Raw genomic sequence first — 18,566 nt, forward strand, 5'->3', positions numbered from 1 at the left:
ACTATGAGAATCAGGACACCAAGAGAAGCACAAAGCCCTTACTCCTGATACTTCTGAGCTCCTGAACTAAAGCCAAGGCATCAACCTTCAGGTTCCTTGTTATATTAGGAAAAAATTCTTAAGTGTTTAAAACATTTACTGGGAATTTTTTAGTCATAAATTGTGGTGGTATTGTGTTCCCCAAAATATTGTGTGTTCCCCGAAATAAACATATCTGGGGTCAAAGAACAGACAGCCACTAGATATAGAGCCACAAATGGTGGCTAGAAAATGGGAAGAGTAAGCCATAGCAGAAGTTGGGCGGTGGTGGTACACACCTTTAATCCCAGCACTTGGGAGGCAGAGCCAGATGGATCTCTCTGAGTCCAAGGCCACATTGGAAATAGCCAGGAATGGTGACACACGACTTTAATCCCAGAAAGCGAGTCTTTAATCCCAGGGAGTTGGGGCAGAAAAAGAAAGCTATATAAGGTGTGAAAACCAAGCACCATAGTTAGTTAAGCATTTGGCTGGTTAAGCTTTTAGGCTTTAGAGCAGCACAGTTCAGCTGAGAGCCATTGGGATGAGGATTTAGAAGCTTGCAGTCTGAGGAAACAAGACCAGCTGAGGAACTGGCGAGGTGAGGAAACTGTGGCTTGTTCTGCTTCTCTGATCTTCCAGCATTCACCCTAATAACTGGCCTCGGATTTGATCTTATTAATAAGACTCTTTAAGATTCGTGCTACAATAAATAATTGATAAAATATTTGTTTCCTGATGTGAGCATTATTTTTCTTCATTTAAAAGTAGGGTAAGAGGTTGGAAAGATAGCTAAGGAGGTAAGAGTGAGTACTTGTCTTGCAGAGGACTCAAGTTCAATTTTCCAAACCCTCATCAGGCAGCTCACAACTGCCTATAACTCCAGCTCCAAGAAATTTCATGTCTTTGGTCTCAGCCACTGTACTCACACACATGCATAACCCCCATATATGTAGTTAAAAAATAAAAACAAATATTTAAAGTGGGACAATTAGAAAGTATATACTGGCACATGGTAAGAGAAATGTTGAAGCAAGCTACAGGAAACAGAGGGTTTTGTGGTAAGGTGGACAGGAAGATATACCCAGGATGCATAATGACAATTGCTGTAACATGCTCACATTCATTAGCTTTAGGCGTTTAGTTCTGTTTCAGAGTCCAATTTTCTCCTAAATAGCCAAACTTCCTGTATACTGTGACTCCATCACCTTTAAAACCTTTCTAGGTAGGGAAAGGAGTGGGAGGAAAAGGACACAGCTCATCTGCCTTTCACTTTCTTTGTATGAAAACATCACTCTGACTATCCATGACCTGCCTAGTGTACACTGCTGGAAAATAAGAGTTTAATTCTATGTCCAAAAAGAGGGCACCTGGGGAATTTCTTCCACAGGAAAGAAAAACATGTCACTGGTAAGAAGATCCAGAAGATGAAAATGAATTGAGGGAAAGAATAGTTTAGGAAGATGGAAGGGGCATGTATAGATGTAGAGAGGGCTTGGAAGTGCATGAGGAATAAATAGCAAGCTCCTGCTGGAGTACTGAGGAGGGGAATGGTAAGTTAAGATGCAGTGGACCGCAGAACAATGCCTAGGTAAGATCACACAGGACCTGGGAAGGAGTCTGTCTTTTGTTCTCAAGCAATGAGAATACATTGAAGGATTTTATGCAGAGAGGTGACATAATCTGATTTATATTTTCATAAAGATCACTTTGCAGTATGGAAAATGAATTGCTTTGGGAAGCAAAGGCAATTAGATCCCTAAAGCAATCACTGCAGTAGCCAAAAGTCCTACAACCAGGTGGCTAGTTAGAGAACTCACCTGGGAAAGAGTATGACCTGGAAATGAAAGGCTCTAATTACTAGTTTCTGTGAAAAGCCAGAGAGCTTTGTGTGATTAGGTAACTGGTGAGTGCTTGGAGCTGAGCTGTCTCTGCCAAGATCACACTGTTTCTTTTGGAACTGTGTTCTCTCTTAGGACTGTTTTACGGGAACAAAATCAGGAGCACAGGAATAATTGCAGAACACTGCTTGGAGAGCTCTGAAAGGGATATTGAACATGACCCAGGTCTAGATTGATATCCATATCCAACTTCATTCTTGTCTCCCACAGCCCTGAAAGAGTAAACTCTTTCTTTACTGAGGAAGGTTGCAGCAAGCCTATAATTGTTTTCTATTTATTTATTAATTTGTTTACTTTGTTTTATGAGTGTTTTGCCTGCATGTATGTCTGTGAACCACATGGGAGCCTGGTGTGCCCAGATGCCAAAGGGGGCATCGGATCCCCTAGGTCTGGAGTCAGATGCTTATGAGCCACCTTGTGGGTGCTGGAAATCGAACCTGTGTTCTTTCCAAGAGCAGCCAGAGCTCTCAACCACAGAAACATCTGTCCAGCCCCACTGTGATAGTCTTAGTAAACTGACAGTCCTGTGATCAGCTCAAGAAGTAAACAATCTAAATTAGCATGTATAATTCTGTGTAATGAATAACTGGCCTCTGTGGTGGCTTTAACTCTTTCCTCCTCCCAGCTTTGCCTCACCTAAGTCAAGGAGGCCGCTTTAGGGAATGGAGGAGAGCTCCCTGCCCTCCACAACTCTTTCCTACCTCCTTGCTGATTATTCCAGGCGCAAGTACTGAGGAGGAGAGACTAGGAAATGCAAGTCTGGTTTGACTTGGTGGTTCTTTGACCCGACAGGTCCCTGGTGGACATTCAAAGGTGAAATTCCTGTTAGGCCCTGATGGATACTGAACTATTCTGGGTGGCCTTCTGAAACCATTCCATCAGACTCCTTGCTGTTTGTTATGAAGTCTCTTTATCTCTTCAAAATGGTCCCACAGGACAGGACTCAAGCCCATCTTACACTAACACAAGATGCATAGAAGATACTCATGTTCTACTGCTAGGGCACATTCTGGGAATGCAAGCTAGTGCCAAAGCAGCAGCACCCCACTACCACACCATCCAGCCTCTGAGCTTTTTTCATGGCAGGAGTAAGACTAGGCTCATCATTCCTCAGTAGTAGAAATAAATATCTCATGCTTCCCTAATGGTCTCAGTAGACCTTGGCTAGACTTGTGGTCAGTGGGCAGAAACCTGACCCTCACCCCTTTCTTACAAATGGAGCTGGATTCTGATAGACCTGAGTAAAGGAAAGTAACAAGTTCCTGACACAACACTGTACCATGCTCCCATCTTCTTATGACTCGAACTTCATGTGTTAGTAACACTGCCAATACTTCTATTCTATTTCCTCACTATGAATCCCCTGGGTGGCCTGGAACTACGTAGACCAGGCTGGCCTCAATCTCAAGAGATCCTCTTGCTTCTGCCTCCCAAGTGCTGGGATTAAAGGCAAGTGCCACCACCGCCCAACCACTATTCATTCTCTTCTATTCTCCTTGAAATGATCTTCATTTTCCTCTCCTCAAAATCTCAACCCTTTCCCCACTTTTACTTTCAATGAATAAATTTTGCTTCCTCCTTCAAGGAGAAAACCCAAAGCCACCATAAAAGAATTTCTAGGGCCCTACTCAGTTCTACAGAACCAGAAACTACAGGAGAGGGCTCAGGACACAGCATTATAATGAACCTTGCAGATGACTCCAGTCACTCTAAAGTTTGAAAGACACTGTCTTTCACAGTTAATGCCTCCCATTACCACATACCTCCTAATACTCTTCTCCTCCCTTCAATCTGTTCTGGCCATACAAACCTCCTGTACTTTAAGCTGGGGTATGCTGCATGTGAGAGTGGATAGTGTGTGTGTGTGTGTGTGTGTGTGTGTGTGTGTGTGTGTGTGTGTACACACACGCGTGCACACGCGCGCAGAGGCAGGGATGGGAGCCAAAGGAGGACATCAAATTTCCTGCTTTTATCATTCACTACCTTATTCCTTTAAGACAACTTCTAATTGGTCTGGTGCTGACCACTGTTTAGGTAAGTTGGCTGGCCTACAAACCCCAGTAGCCTGTCTCCACTAGCCCATCCCTCCTCAGCTCTGGAGCTATAGGCACACATTTCTATGTGGTGCTAAGGGTCTGAACTCAGGTCTCCATGCTTGCACAACAGTGCTGTTAGCCACTGAGTCATCTCCCAGGACCCTAAATTCAACATTTTGAATGACCACACCAGCCTGTCCAGTTTATTGAAGATTTTTTTCTCTCAAAAAACCTTAACATTATACCAACTCCATCTTGAGGTTCTCCTGCTGGCATACCTTTCCCATCACTAGTTCATAGTACCCTTATGTAACCAGACTTGGCTTTGACAACACTCCTGTTGTCATCAGGTTCAGTTAAGTGGACTGTTATTCCTTAAATACACCACCACCACCACCAGCACCACCACACACACATACACACAAGTAAACAAACTCTGGAAACAAAAAGATAAATATGGCTTGAGAAGGCTGCAGTGAAATGTATAAACCATCCACAACACAGTACTTGTACACTAAAGAAACATTTTGCATATAGTATGTTGAGAATATAGATGCTTCTGGGGAAGAGGCTTAAGCAGCTAAGCTATTTGGGAAGACGAGTAAACTTTGCTTGTGAGATTCGTGTTCAGCAGCAACATTGCACACAAAGATATTGTATAGTGTCTGTTAAGGTTGGCCTCACAGTCCAACCTCCAAACATGCCTTTTGGCCTGTGTCTTTTTTTCTAATCAGATTTGCTATTTGCTCCTAGAGGGAACCATGAGGTCTTATTTTTGTGAATGGACAGCAGAGGCTGTATCTTTATACAGCATGTCATCCCAGCTCATCTTCCCAGCACTAGTTCAGGAACTTGAGTAGTATTTAGTTCCTGCCTGCAGCCTCCCTCTGACATGCTAGGTAGGCACCAGGGCCAGATCCTGCCAATGAGCAGCCCAATCAGTTGTTGCTTATGAACAGATGAATGCTTCAAATGCATTAAGCCTCTAAATATCAAATACGCCTGTTTACATGCCTATACCAAACTCTGCCAATCTTTCTCCGTCACAACTGAATCATTTACTCTTCAACCTCCAAGCCATCTTGGGGTGATCGCTAAAGAACAGTAAGAGCGACACACAAAGCCAAAGCTGATTTATTCAGCACCTCTCCTGTTCTCAGCTCTTGCTGCAGCTTTCCTCAGTTAACCCATACAACATGCTGGGACACAAGAATTTTACATTTTCCAAATGAGAAATGGAATATTCAGAAATTAACTAATTAAGCTGGGTATAGTGGCTCATGCCTGTAATCTCAATAATCTGAAGGCTAAAGCAGGAGAATTACCATTTGAGGTCAGCCTGGACTGGTGTGAGATGCTCTCTCAAAACAGCAACAGAAAGAAAGAAATGAAATGATTCTCAGCTCCAAAAGAGAAAGAAATCACTCCCAGCTCCAGTAGGCACTAGCATTAAGGCCTGCCACGAGGCGAAAGCTGTCTGTAGTCTTGAATTTGAAGAAGCAGAGGCTACACAACACAGTCAGAAGACTGACGGCACAGTGTAGTGTCCAGGCACCTTCTGACGAGAAACCAAACCCAGAGATCTATCACTTCCAAGCCAACTAGTTTACATGATGCCTGAAGTGACCCACAATTCCCAGAATACACCAATGCCCTTACAATAAACTCCTCATTCTTGAGCCTGCCCAAGTTACTCCATGCTTTTTGTAGCTGAGAAGGTTCCATTAGAGCAGAGCTGAGCTGGAGGCTTTACCAGTGTTCTTGGTACAGAAGGAGAGTGGCACCAGGTCCTAGCTCAAAGATTGGGTAGGTACAGTCTTCAGAGTTCTGAGTTTGGAGTTTGAGCCTTCCCCTTTTGGCAGGTGTCCATTGGTTACCTGCGCTTGTAGAGACAGGGCTGAAGCTTCAGGCCTGAAAGTTGGGCTTTGGGTCCTACTCGAGGAGGCCCAGTCTTTTCAAAGTCAAACAAGAAGAAATGGCTGTTGGTCAGGTCCTAGGAACAGAAAACATCAATGAGCTACAAATCCCCACCTCAACTTCACCTCTCTGTGTTTCCCCAGCTCAGGGAGCTTCCCATAGCTCCTCCCAGAGTTTTGCCTTGAAAAGCAAAAGGTCTATCTCTGTGTTACAGCCTCCTTCCTGCACACTATTACCCAGAAAAGGACAAAAGCAAGGGCAGACTTCTTGGGGACCCTTACCTTGTAGATGACCTTAAAGCCAAGTTTGGTCACAGCCCCCAAAAACGTCCGAATATCCTCAAAGCGGCTGCTGACTTCAGCTACTTTGAGCAGACCCCTGGGAAAAGGAGGAAGTCATGAGTAAATATGTAGACATATGTATGCACACAAAAATTTATCTGTGTCCTAGGGACTCACCCTGGCTTCAGCACTCGATTTGCTTCCTCAAGGAAGTCCCTGATGTTAGTTCCCATTAGTGAAAGGCAAAACACAGCCACATCCACAGATTCATTCTCCAGAGGCACCTGATGATCAAGAATGTTAGATGGAGCACACAGTGTTGTAGGGAGAAATTCAGCACCAAGTGCTTGAGTTGGATAATAGGATGGGAAGACCAGGAGGAAGGGTTAGAGAAAGCAAAGGCCAGACACACAGAGGTGCTTACTTGGGCCATGTCACATACAGTGACCCTGGGGTCCAGAGAGGCCAAGTCAAAACAATGCACAGGGTTCCGAACACTTGAAGCTAGGCGGCAATCTCCACAGCCAAAGTCAGCTACCACCAAGGATGCAGGCCTGGGAGTGGAAGGGAGGGTCACATAATGGTCTGGTCTAAGTCCTTCATCACCCACTTCATCCCTCAGAGTCCACAGTCCCTCCCCTCCTCCCATACTTCTGGCGGAGATCTTTGACAATACGGTCCACTGGGTGCAGTGGCCATTTCTTCACTTGTTTCTGAAAGCCACGGTGATAGAGGAGAAAAGCCTCAGGGTCTTCCTGGAAGAGGCGTTGGGCAGCACTGCTGGGCCCTGAGTACAACTGTTCATTAAGGTATCGAAATCGGGCCCCATCCAGCCGTTGTGTCATGCGTGCTCGTAGGGCTCCAGCTCTAGTCTGTTGACTGTCTGACTTAGGGGCCGGAGGCACCTCAGTCTCCTCTGTGGAGGCCTTGGGAGGAGCCTGGTCTGGTGTCTGAAGTGGCCGAAATTTGTTTTTGTGTCTCCTCTTATTCTTCTGCCGGTTCCGCCACTGTTTGCGGCTCAGGGTATGCGAGGAGTTACAGGATGTGGACCCAGGGCTTGGCTTGGGTGGGTCAATTGTAGCAGTACTTGTCCTTGAACTGTGAACTGCAAAGAGGGAGATGAGAAGGCATCTGAGGCTTGATCCCTTAAATTCAGAGGCATGGCAAGTCATCCTGGCTATTCCCTTTTTCTTTAGATAGAGTCTGTGGCCTGAATAAAAGTACCTTTTACCAGTCAGCCGATTGGGGGTGTGTGTATGCATGTGTGTGTGTGTGTGTGTGTGTGTGTGTGTTTGTGTGTGATAAAGAGAGACCTCTGTCATCTATGCAGTCAGCTCACACCCCCACCCCAAACACATATACACTGGTACCTGTTTCATCAACACTGTCCAGGTGCTGGGTTGAGAGTGAATGAGAATATTTCTGGCATTTCCTCTTTCCTTTTTCTTCTCCAGCAGAGATCCCACCAAGAGTTTGTCTGCAGCATTTCCTTTCTAATTCCTTGCTCTCAGAGTCACTGATAGATGGCGACTGTTTTTGACATTTCCTTTTTCTTTTCTCCCCTACTTCCTTCGAGGCATTGGCAAGTGAGGGCCTTTGGAGGTATTTGTTCTTCCTTCCTACCTCCTCCTCAGAATCACTGCCAGGTGGGCTGGGGGATTTCTGGGAAAGAGATGCTGCTTCCAGGGCCCGTAATGTGGCCAAGAGGTGGCGGCGCTTGCGGCCCTGGAGGCAAACAAGGGATGAGAGTAGGTATGAGAATGGATGCGGCCTGGAGAATAAGAAAGGAGAGATGAGGACTTGGTTCAGATGCTGGTCATTCTCTCCAGCCAATTTAATGATTTGTGTGTGTGTGTGTGTGTGTGTGTGTGTGTGTGTGTGTGTGTGTGTGAAGTCTGCCAACCCCAGAACTTTTAGGCTGCAATCCCAACCTCTTGGAAGCTGGAGAGTGGGAACATGCTTCCACCCTACTTTTTTAAGTGTGTAGATGATGTTCCTTAGAGGAATGTGCTGAGGTCACAAACAACAGGACCAAGACAAAACTGAGCTGATAGCATTCTGGGAGCACCAGAGGTTTCTTGAAACAGGAAGGTCAGTGTCATACAGGTTTATTAAAGACGTTCTTAACTGCAGTACAGAGAATAGCCTGAGAGGAGAAAGCCGCACACAGGCAGGCCAGTGTGCGTTAGAAGGATGGGCTACAGAGCTGAAAAGAACACCCTGGGCTGACTAAAGGTCAGGAACACCCTAAGGAGGTACAGTAGTTCTTACATCTGATGAGGCTCAAGGGAAAAGACCTGTTTTCTGGGAAGCTGATTTGTGGTTCAAGTCTTGCTGCTGGTCCTCTGCCAGAGGTCCTCTACCTTGGAAGTTCTGAGTTCCCTGAACCTCCTCTGAATAGTGATTCTGATAACCCTGCCTGTCACCTGCTTTGACTGTGTCCAATATACTCTCTAAAGAGCAACTAAAAACCTTCTCAAGGCTGGGGGTACAGCTGAATAGTGAATGCTTGTCTACCATGCTGAAGCCCTGGAACTGATCTCCAGTATAAAGTGATGCCGGGTGATAGAGAATGTGGAGAAACCACTCCGCTGCTAAAACTCCACTGACTCCCTTAGGGTACGAAAACTTAACGTTTCAAACCTTTCATTTCCTCAGTTCTCGACCCTCCAAACCCACATTTCTATCTGTATACACTCTAACCCGGTGTGTTGCTGCCCCCGCGCTTCTCCATGTTTTTCTACGTCTCAGGTACTCTCTTCTCCACACCAACTTCTCACCAAACTGTATTTTAAGGTCAGTTTTTTGGGGGGGAGTTTCCGGATCTTCAAATAAGGGCTAACTCCCTCCATCCCGGTCCACGACAGCACTGCAGGTTCTCCCCCTCCCCAGCACCACAGGGGCCGCTCAGGGGGGTCGGCTTCGCGGCCTCAAACAACCCAGTCCCGGGCCGCTCACCTTGACCGGTGGGGCAGTCACTGCCCGAGTCTGTGTTGTCGCGGGACGGAGGCCCAAGGCTGCTGGGGCCGCCTCGACCCATTCGGGTTCCTCGAACATGCCGGTGGAAGCACGGTCGCCGGAGCCCACGCCGTGCCCACGTGCAGAGCCCGTCAGGGAATGCCAGAGCTGGATCCAGACCAAAATCAGCCGGAAGCCACCGAGTGAACGCCTGTGGTGGTTAGAGCGGCCGGCGCGGAGCAGAGCACCATCGAGAGCAGCCGCTGGAGAGCTAGAGAGGCAGTAGGAGGTCGGAAGGGAGGGACGGCGGCCCGCGCTGGCCGGAGAGGGCCGGGGCGGGGCCGGCGGCGGGCGCGGCCGGACGGGAGTTCCCCCGAGAAGGCGCCTGCGGCCCGAGTCCCGGTGAGTGCGGGTGGCTCCGCGCCCTGCTCCACGCTGGTCCTGCTAGCCCGACTCTGTGATCTCTGCAGCAGTTCCGAGCTGGGAGCCGGGGCCGCCCGGGAAAGGACCCCCTGCCCCTCCCCCGGGTGTTTGCAGCTTGTCCCCTCCCCCTCAGCCGTTCTCGCGGGTCGGGACTCGGTGCCTACTGACACCGGCTCGGGAGAGTAGCAAATTCCCTCCCTACACTGCCAGACCCCGCTTGCCCTTCGCGCCCAGTGGTCGCCCCGCTGCCCGAAGTCCTTCACAGACAACCACTATCCCTCGCGCGACGCCTAGTCCCCGATCCCAGCACAGACACCTCTGTTCTGCAGGGAACAGAGCTGGGCTCATCCCCTTGATTCTGCTTTCCCCCAGTCCCCCAAGGCTTCCCCAGTCCCGGGGTCTCACTGCCCGGGACGCCACTATGGACGACATTTTCACTCAGTGCCGGGAGGGCAACGCGGTGGCGGTGCGCTTGTGGCTGGACAACACAGAGAACGACCTCAATCAGGGGTGAGCTGAAGCGCTGGCTGCAGTCCACTCTCCGCTACTTGGGGTGCTTGTGTCGGGCGGGGGCAGCTGACTTTGCTACCCAGTGTGTGGAGTAGTAAGCAGAGACTGTTGATGGAGGGGATCAACACAGAGGAAGCTGTGTCTGAACTGAGTGGTTTTTTTTTTTGTTTTTTTTTTTTTAAACTAAGCTTCACAATTAGGGGTTCCGGGTTGCTTTGCAGTCTCTATGAACTCATGTTAAAAGCAGACCAGAGTGCCAGAAAATTGTCTGGAATAACATGTGGTTGGAGGATAGGTTTCTGTGCCCTGGAGCGTTGGATAGAAGTGGAAAAGGACAGAGGTCTGTAAGCAAAGTTCTGAAGCTGTCTGTGTAGTGATGAGACTGCCCGTTTGTCAAATGTCGGCCTGGATGCAGCTGCCTTGAAGTGATGTTTTGGACTAATAGCGTTCACCCCCCAAAAAGGTGAACAGGTGAAAAGCTAGAAGTGTGAGATCCCCCCAGTCATAAGGGTGAAGTAATTGACTTGGCTTGGGAACTGAGGGTAGTCAGAGATGACCTGGAGTTCGTGAGGTTTGGGCACTTGGATTCTTGGAAGTTGCTGATGTTCCATTCTGGACTGATTAGTTATGGTGACACTACAGCACCTGGGAACGTTGGTCAGGTTAGGTTGTTGGTTATGTAGATTTGACGTTCAGGAGAGGTCTGACCGGGAGACCAAGATACCACAAATTATCATGAAAAATATAGTACTCCAGAAGAGTAAAAAACTAAGGCAGAAGATTAGAAGTCTGGCCGACTGCCAGGGAGCAACCATCTGAAGGGAAAACAGGAAAATGGATTTAGAGAATGTTTTAATGAAAGCAGAGTGGTCAACGTAGCATAGGTTACTGAGAAGCTAAAGAACACGAATGGGTATCTTAAGGTCTTCATTTAACTTACATTTAAGATATATTTGATCTTTGTGAATGCTATTGCAGAAAAGTAACAGGAAACTGCATTATACTGGGTTCCTTGAAATAAGGAGCAGCATCTGTGGTGGGTGCTAGAGTCCCTGAATCAGACATAATCTATACTCTCGAGATGGCAGGCTTCTGGCCCGGAGAAAAGTGACTGAGAAGTGAGGAAACGAAAAATATGAACACTTTCTAAAACTCTGGCTGATACAGGAAGCAAGAAAAGCATTGTTGGGGAAGTTTAGTAGGTAGTTTATCTTTGCTTTTGGAGACATGGTGTCATGTAGTTCAGAGTGACCTCCAGCTCTCCACCCTGGCGCCTCAGCCTCCTGAGTGCTGGGTTTTTAGTTTGATGCCACCATGTGTGACTCAAAGAGTGTACTTCTTAGGTTGCAAAGGATCACCTGTTATCCTAGGCCAGGTTTCAAGACTTTAGACTGTGTTATTTTTATGTCATATTCAAAGTTTATTTCATTTTTCACATAACTTGTATGCTTCAGTAGACACTAAGCTCCACCCCTATTTTGTTGGTAAGGAAATTGAAGTCTAGGCTGTTGTCCAGTGGGAGTGGCATTTTGAAAGATCCCTTGCTGTCAAAAGGTGAAAGGGTATCATTGGGGAAACCACAGTTTGGTGCCTTGCGGGGGGGGGGGGGGGGGGGGGGGGGGGCAGGGTGTGGTGTTAAAGGTGGTTAACTCCCTGAAGGCTTTCATGAGATAGAAATCTAGGCCCTGGGTGACGGTAGGCAAAACCCTGTACATTTATTTTTGTCCTCAAGCTTATGCTTACTCTGAGGCCACAGACTGCTGTGGAGGCTGTTAGGTCAGAATACATGAAAAGTCTGGGAGACAAGACAAATAGCAATGGATTATGTACTCACAGCCTAGGAAAGCTTTTGCTGATTGTCTTAGCAGATGAGGGCAAACCAGAGGAACAATTTTTTAAAGCTACATACCTCCTTCAGCTGTTGGAGGATTCTAAGTGACCAAGCCTGGATCAGCTCAAGGCCCCTCCTCCAGCCCCCTCACAGGAAATGACCACAGCACTAAGGCATCCGGAGGCTGCAGGCCTAGACCACAGACCGCCCCCTGTTCCGCCCCTTAGATCTGCATCCCTGGACTGGAGGGAATTTCCTTTTATGGCTCCAGGCTGTCAGTTTGGCCCATCCCATCCAATTGTTTTGTTTGTACACTTCTAAAATACATGTTCTTAGGGAGTGAAAATACAAATCAGATATAGGTTTTATTCTAAATCTTCCATTTATGTTTTCTTTTGTGTGTCCTGGGTTGGTAAGTAGGAAAACCCTGCTTTGTGTGGTTATCTGCCTCATCAGTAATCAGAAGCATGTTTCCTTGTCATTATATCCCTCCAAAACATTTTAATTCCATTCCATTTTTAGATGTTAGTTTCAATACCAGAGCCAAATGGCAAGCTTGTTCCCTCTCCTAAGTTATGGCCTGCCTTCTCCAATTTGTCTCTCCCCCATTAGCCTGCATAGAATATCAGCTGTCAGTTTTCATCAACAGATTCTTACAATCCAGTCAATAACTCTACAGTAATGAGATGCTCAAGCAGCAGTGAAAACAAAGGATTATAGGTGTTGCTAAAGATGTGAGTTGGAGATAAAGCTTAGTGGTATAGCATGTGCTGAGTATGTACAAGGTCCTGGGTTTGATTCCTAGCACTGTCAAGAAAGAGAGGACAAGGAGGCAGAGGAAGCCAAAGGACCCCAGAAAGAGCACTATCACCTAGGAAGAACTGCTAGAGAAGGGGTTATAGGTGGTCATGTCATTAAAGTAACAAACCTTACAGTTGTTGGGACATCTAAGTGCTTGTTTGGCGTGAAGCTCAAGGGAAAATCTGAATTGAACTTTGTGAATTGCTAACGAGTAAGAACTAAATACTAGAGAGGCAAGCCTTTCAAGTGAATATAGAGCCCCCCCTCCCCAATCTTAAGTTCTTGTTCCTCCTAGTTCCCCAACTCCAGCTTAGTGTCTATGCCTTTTTCTCAAAGGGATGATCATGGCTTCTCACCCTTGCACTGGGCCTGCCGGGAAGGCCGCTCTGCGGTGGTTGAGATGTTGATCATGAGGGGAGCACGGATCAATGTCATGAATCGTGGGGATGATACCCCCCTGCATCTGGCAGCCAGTCATGGACACCGTGACATTGTACAGAAGGTATGGCAAACCCTTCACAACCCACATCTCATACATACAATGTGAAGTCATAACAGGAACTGTCATGGAGAATGTGTACTGTTCTCCATTTCCTCATGCCTAGACACCAATATCTCATTTGGGACTGACTGTGCCGTTTTCCTTTCTTGGCCATGACACAGCTGTTGCAATACAAGGCTGACATCAATGCAGTGAACGAGCACGGGAATGTGCCCCTTCACTATGCCTGTTTCTGGGGTCAAGACCAGGTGGCAGAGGTAAGTACTCAGACCCCAAGTCCTAGGGTGAGTGGGAAACACAACGAGACTGGAACCATCAACCCTCCGTTCCCACTGTGTGACACTTAGAGGACTGTGCACTGCATCTCTGTCCATGCTTGCTTGTGACTGACACTAACAGAGGCCCTCTGAATAACTGTCTTTTCTTTTCAGGACCTGGTGGCTAACGGAGCTCTTGTAAGCATCTGTAACAAGTATGGAGAGATGCCTGTGGACAAAGCCAAGGCACCCCTTAGAGAACTTCTCCGAGGTCCACTCTCTTCCCCTAGCTTGTGTCCTTTTGTCCCATCTTTCTTGTCTTCCCTCCATACCACAATTAAGGCTAAGACTGTTTTCTTCCCCAGAACGGGCAGAGAAGATGGGCCAGAATCTCAACCGTATTCCATACAAGGACACGTTCTGGAAGGGGACCACTCGCACTCGGCCCAGTGAGTCATTACTGTGGGGGGAGGGGTTGTAATATAGGATCCTGGACTATTGGGGTGGGTTAGGGTGAAGCTGGGTACTTGACCTGCCCATATTCTCAGGAAATGGGACCCTGAACAAACACTCCGGTATTGACTTCAAACAACTCAACTTTCTGGCAAAGCTCAACGAGAATCATTCTGGAGAGGTGATCCCTGCCCTTCTTGCCCTCCCTCTCTAACACTCACAAACTGCCAGTCTTTATCTCCAATTAAGGTTTTCTTCCACTTAGTGGAAAGGAAGTAGTATAGCCTGAGCTAATGCCTCCTAACCTCTACCTGTCCTTCAGCTATGGAAAGGCCGCTGGCAGGGCAATGACATTGTTGTGAAGGTGCTGAAGGTTCGAGACTGGAGTACAAGGAAAAGCAGGGACTTCAATGAGGAGTGTCCTCGGCTCAGGTGGGACAGTGAAAGTGGAAGCTGTTGTTTCTAAGGAACTCGAAATAGTAGTGAAAAGGGAAATTCTGTTGGGTCTCAACCACTCTCTCCCTCTCCCAGGATTTTCTCACATCCAAATGTGCTACCAGTGCTAGGTGCTTGCCAGGCTCCACCAGCTCCCCACCCAACCCTTATCACACACTGGATGCCATATGGATCTCTCTACAATGTACTACATGAAGGCACCAGTAAGGATGCTGGCCTTGTTGGGGAGGGACTAGAATGGGTGGCAGACTCTAAATTATTGATTCTTGCTTCCTGTTAGATTTTGTCGTGGACCAGAGCCAAGCTGTAAAGTTTGCTTTGGACATGGCAAGAGGCATGGCTTTTCTCCACACACTAGAGCCTCTCATACCTCGACATGCACTAAACAGCCGTAGCGTAATGGTGAGGCCACATTCACTACTGGTTCCCGAAGCCCTTTGCTTGCCTACAATAGGACCCACCTTTTTGAACTTCTCTTCCTCAGATCGATGAAGACATGACTGCTCGAATCAGCATGGCTGATGTCAAGTTCTCTTTCCAGTGCCCTGGGCGCATGTATGCACCTGCCTGGGTGGCCCCAGAAGGTAGGTGAAGGCATCATGTTGGGAAATTGGCAAGAACCAGTTCAGTAAGAGTAGAAGAGGCAGACAGGCCAGGCTAGACAGCTGGAATAGTAAGCCCTATTCCTTCCAGCCCTGCAGAAGAAGCCTGAAGACACAAACAGACGCTCAGCAGACATGTGGAGTTTTGCAGTGCTTCTGTGGGAACTGGTGACACGAGAGGTGCCTTTCGCTGACCTCTCGAATATGGAGATTGGAATGAAGGTGAGCCCAGAACTGCAGATACTTGTGTAGGGTAGCGGTGATGACAGTCGCTGTGGTAAGCTCTTCTCACAATTTGTACAGATGCACAGTAATCCCAGTGAAGGGTCAAAAGTTTTTACCAAATGACCAACTCCAAATCTAAAGCTCACCTTGTTCCTTCTAATTTGCAGGTGGCACTGGAAGGCCTTCGGCCTACTATTCCACCAGGTATTTCCCCACATGTGTGTAAGCTCATGAAGATCTGCATGAACGAAGACCCTGCAAAGCGACCCAAGTTTGACATGATTGTGCCTATCCTGGAGAAGATGCAAGACAAGTAGGACTGCAAGGTCCTTGCTCCAACTCCAGAGGTGTCAAACCAGGGTTGGGGAGTGCACTTCCCCAAAGCTGCAGGCCTCTGGTTGCCTCCCCATCTCCAATTATGGTACTACCCCAGTTATGGGGCTCATCCCTGTTCCCATCCCTACCACTGTAGCCCCAAAAGGGGCTGGGCTCAGAGCTTTGTCACTTGCCACATGCTGTCTCCCAACATGGGAGGGATAAGCCCTGCCTGTCACAATAAAGTTTATTATGAAAACAGGCTGGTGTGGGGACAGAGGAAAAGACAAATACGTCTGGGTTGGGTGGCTCAGGTGAAGTAGTGCGGCTTCTTCACATTGATACCATATTCGCTGAGGGCAGGGGTCAAGTCCTCCATGGTAAGGGTGTACTTGCGGTCCTATGGGAAGAAGGAAGACCACCATCTGAACACCGTAATCCCAGATTCCAGTCCCTTGTGGGTGACCCTGAGTAGGCCCAATACCTCCCCTAGGATGCCGCTTCCCCAAAGGGGTTTCAGGATAAGTTATTCCTGTACTGCTGTGGTAGGTGAGCCTTCTTTCACACCTTGCTCTTGCTCCGGGAGCTGCCTGAGGCTGTGCCCTTCATTTTGCAGTGCTGTAGGGCATCGTTGGCAATATCTGAGATGAATTTCTGGGCAGCTAGTGAGATGAGCCGAATTCTAGAGAGGAAAGTGGGGAGGGGGATAATGAAATACATAGTAAACTGTACCCAGCATTCAACAGTCCAGTGTGCCCTGCCCTGAGCTTACTCACATGCGTGGGTCTGAAGCTTCAAAGCCAGCACGGTTCAGGTAATAACCAGTCACTGCATCTGGGATCTGAGAAATCAAATTAAACAGCGGTCAGTATTAGCCCTGACCCCTGATGTGCTGGGTGGGAAGGACGAATAAAAAGAGTTAGCACTGTAGCAAAGAGGACGCTTGAAAGCACGAAGGTGTGGTTGAAAGGCACGACAGCGAGCCAGATGGCCTTATTCAGGCGGGAAGCCCACCGTAGGGGTGTAATCCTCCAGCTGCATCAAGAAGTCCACAAGAGGCGTGCTGGACACTACGGGCTTCACTTCTCCGTTGGCCGCGCTCGGCAGGGCGTAAACCCCATTAGACATTGCCCCTTCAGGGGGAGCCGCACCGCCCGCTGCCACCGAGGCTGGAGGAGAATCAACAACGGAGGTGAGAAGAGCAGGCTCCCCCGCCGCGGGGCCCAGTCCGAGGCTGCCCCCTCCCCACCCAGCCTGGCGCTCACCGGGCCCGCGCCGCTCCGCCGGCTCCCCGGCTCGCGCCGCCACGGGGCCCGTGCCCGTAGTGGCGGCTCCAGCTCCGGGTCCCCCTGCCGTCCCCGCGGGGCTGGCCTTGCTCTCCGCGGCCGTACTGGCGGGCAGCGCTGCAGGAGCCGATACCGGGGGCGCCGGACCCGCGACCGAGGCGGCACCGGCCTGTGCCGCCTCGGGGTCCGCGCCGGAGCCGCTGCAGCTCATGGGGCTGGTGGGAGAGGCGGCGAACAGAGCCGCTTCCGCTTCCGCTCGCACGGGCACACGCCGCGTGACGTTACAGTTCCCGCCCACCACTCCAGGCGGGCCTGCGGCCGGCAGTTCCAAAGCCGCCGCAGCAGCAGGTGACCTCTAGTTGACTGTGAGCGAACTAGGTGTGGCCTGCGAAGCGGAGGCGAGCCGTGAAAGGTTGCGGCTATCAGCCCCCGGTTCAGCCCTCGCCAGGGCGGGGCCGCACAGCATTCAGGACTGTGCACACTTCACTTGAGTGCAGACTTCGCTTGGGGACTCATCGGTCAGGCTTCTCTACTACTAGTCTTCCACAATCTTTCTTCTTTGTCGTGCCCTTACTCAGCTTTTTAGGGGTTAAAGTGAATTATCCCTCCCACCCACAACGGTCCTAGGAGTGTGCTGCTGTAAATGGAAAGAAAGGTGTTTCATCCTGAAGAAATAACATGCCACAATCAGCGAGTGAAGCACATTTGCAGTTCAACAGTCATTTATTTAATTCCTAATTGCCAGTTCCTGGGCTGGAACCTAGGAATACAAAATAGGATAAGATTCTGGTTCAGTAGCACACTGGTCTGGGGAAGGAAGGCAATCACTGGCGATTTCAGTACTGTATGGTTGTTTCCCAGCTACATGTAGGTACAACACAATGAAGAATGGGAGCGAACATCAGCTACCTAATTCCAAGTGTCAGATATTATCAACGTTTATTCCCTGATTTGGAAGGCAGGTTTCGATGCTCCTGACTTTTGCCCAGTAATCTTTGAAGAGTCTGTGCAAGTAAATATACTGTTTGATCTGGAAGATGACTTACCCATGGGTAGGAAGTCAGGGATGTTGAGGGGCTTTGGGAATGGCTCCCCACCCCAAGTGCTTTCTGTGGTTTAGAGGAAAACAACATGGGCTCAAAGCTAATGCAATAGCAGTAGAGATAAAGAGGTGTGTGTGTGTGTGTATTTTTGAGGCAAAGTCTCACTATGTAGCCCTGGCTTGCCTGGAACTCTATGTGGACCAGGATGGCCTCAAACTCACAAAGACTTACCGGTCTCTGCCTCCTGAGTGCTGGAATTAAAGGTGAGCACCACCACACCAGCTGATAAAGATGTATTTGAAAGGTAAAATCAGTAAACCTTGTTCATTGAGGTTAATAAGGAGGTGAAAAAAAAAAATGAGTTAAGGGTTATAGGTTTTGGGTTTGTTTGAAAGAAGCATTGTATTATATACCAAGAGATAAAATAGTTGAGATTTGGGTAGGAGGGAGATGAAGTATTGAGGTATCTTCCACTTGAGGTATCTATCAATCACTATGGGTATAGATGTCAGTGATTTGTTTGAGGGATGATGAAGGAAGTGATAAAAGCAAAAAACTAAGGCTAGAGCAATGAAGAACACCTGAATTCCAGGAGTTAGCGGGAAAGGAGGCAAACTGGTGTGGTTAGGGTGGGTATGCACTGGAAGCCAAGGAGAAAGGATGAATGGGGACTGAAGGAAAGACCAAAAACCCAGGTTCACAGAAGCTAGATGTTTATGAATATCTAACAGCTGAAATAAAGACCAAATAT

At 48.4% G+C, this 18,566-nt stretch overlaps 3 protein-coding genes across 3 annotated transcripts; 1 reads left to right on the forward strand and 2 right to left on the reverse strand.

Annotated features, from left to right (window-relative positions):
• Positions 1 to 5,328: 5,328 nt before the first annotated feature.
• On the reverse strand, positions 5,329 to 9,408 carry Rrp8 (ribosomal RNA processing 8). Its single transcript, XM_036188391.1, has 7 exons — positions 9,112 to 9,408; positions 7,524 to 7,878; positions 6,805 to 7,258; positions 6,578 to 6,707; positions 6,331 to 6,437; positions 6,154 to 6,250; positions 5,329 to 5,948 (listed from the first exon to the last, which is right to left on the reverse strand). The coding sequence occupies exons 1-7, from the start codon at positions 9,208 to 9,210 to the stop codon at positions 5,829 to 5,831; spliced, it is 1,362 nt and encodes a 453-aa protein (XP_036044284.1). The 5' UTR covers positions 9,211 to 9,408; the 3' UTR covers positions 5,329 to 5,828.
• Ilk (integrin linked kinase) lies at positions 9,403 to 15,748 on the forward strand. Its single transcript, XM_036188405.1, has 13 exons — positions 9,403 to 9,513; positions 9,907 to 10,044; positions 13,013 to 13,178; positions 13,340 to 13,435; positions 13,610 to 13,706; positions 13,801 to 13,884; positions 13,984 to 14,069; positions 14,211 to 14,320; positions 14,420 to 14,547; positions 14,625 to 14,746; positions 14,829 to 14,928; positions 15,038 to 15,168; positions 15,339 to 15,748. The coding sequence occupies exons 2-13, from the start codon at positions 9,956 to 9,958 to the stop codon at positions 15,486 to 15,488; spliced, it is 1,359 nt and encodes a 452-aa protein (XP_036044298.1). The 5' UTR covers positions 9,403 to 9,513; positions 9,907 to 9,955; the 3' UTR covers positions 15,489 to 15,748.
• On the reverse strand, positions 15,688 to 17,037 carry Taf10 (TATA-box binding protein associated factor 10). Its single transcript, XM_036188419.1, has 5 exons — positions 16,752 to 17,037; positions 16,501 to 16,655; positions 16,263 to 16,327; positions 16,054 to 16,168; positions 15,688 to 15,886 (listed from the first exon to the last, which is right to left on the reverse strand). The coding sequence occupies exons 1-5, from the start codon at positions 16,981 to 16,983 to the stop codon at positions 15,797 to 15,799; spliced, it is 657 nt and encodes a 218-aa protein (XP_036044312.1). The 5' UTR covers positions 16,984 to 17,037; the 3' UTR covers positions 15,688 to 15,796.
• Positions 17,038 to 18,566: the final 1,529 nt, after the last annotated feature.

The sequence above is a fragment of the Onychomys torridus genome, chromosome 1, assembly GCF_903995425.1.
Source record: "Onychomys torridus chromosome 1, mOncTor1.1, whole genome shotgun sequence".
Lineage (NCBI taxonomy): Eukaryota > Metazoa > Chordata > Mammalia > Rodentia > Cricetidae > Onychomys > Onychomys torridus.

Coding starts and splice junctions, on each gene's coding strand:
- Rrp8 (XM_036188391.1), bottom strand. CDS start 9,210: ATGTTCGAGGAACCCGAATGGGTCGAGGCGGCCCCAGCAGCCTTGGGC. Junction 7,259..7,523: donor GGACAGTGTTGATGAAACAG/GTACCAGTGTAT, acceptor CCCTCTTTGCAG/TTCACAGTTCAAGGACAAGT. Junction 5,949..6,153: donor GCTTTAAGGTCATCTACAAG/GTAAGGGTCCCC, acceptor TTCTGTTCCTAG/GACCTGACCAACAGCCATTT.
- Ilk (XM_036188405.1), top strand. CDS start 9,956: ATGGACGACATTTTCACTCAGTGCCGGGAGGGCAACGCGGTGGCGGTG. Junction 13,707..13,800: donor CCTTAGAGAACTTCTCCGAG/GTCCACTCTCTT, acceptor TTTCTTCCCCAG/AACGGGCAGAGAAGATGGGC. Junction 14,321..14,419: donor GAGGAGTGTCCTCGGCTCAG/GTGGGACAGTGA, acceptor TCCCTCTCCCAG/GATTTTCTCACATCCAAATG.
- Taf10 (XM_036188419.1), bottom strand. CDS start 16,983: ATGAGCTGCAGCGGCTCCGGCGCGGACCCCGAGGCGGCACAGGCCGGT. Junction 16,656..16,751: donor GGCGGAGCGGCGCGGGCCCG/GTGAGCGCCAGG, acceptor ATTCTCCTCCAG/CCTCGGTGGCAGCGGGCGGT. Junction 16,328..16,500: donor TGGAGGATTACACCCCTACG/GTGGGCTTCCCG, acceptor TTGATTTCTCAG/ATCCCAGATGCAGTGACTGG.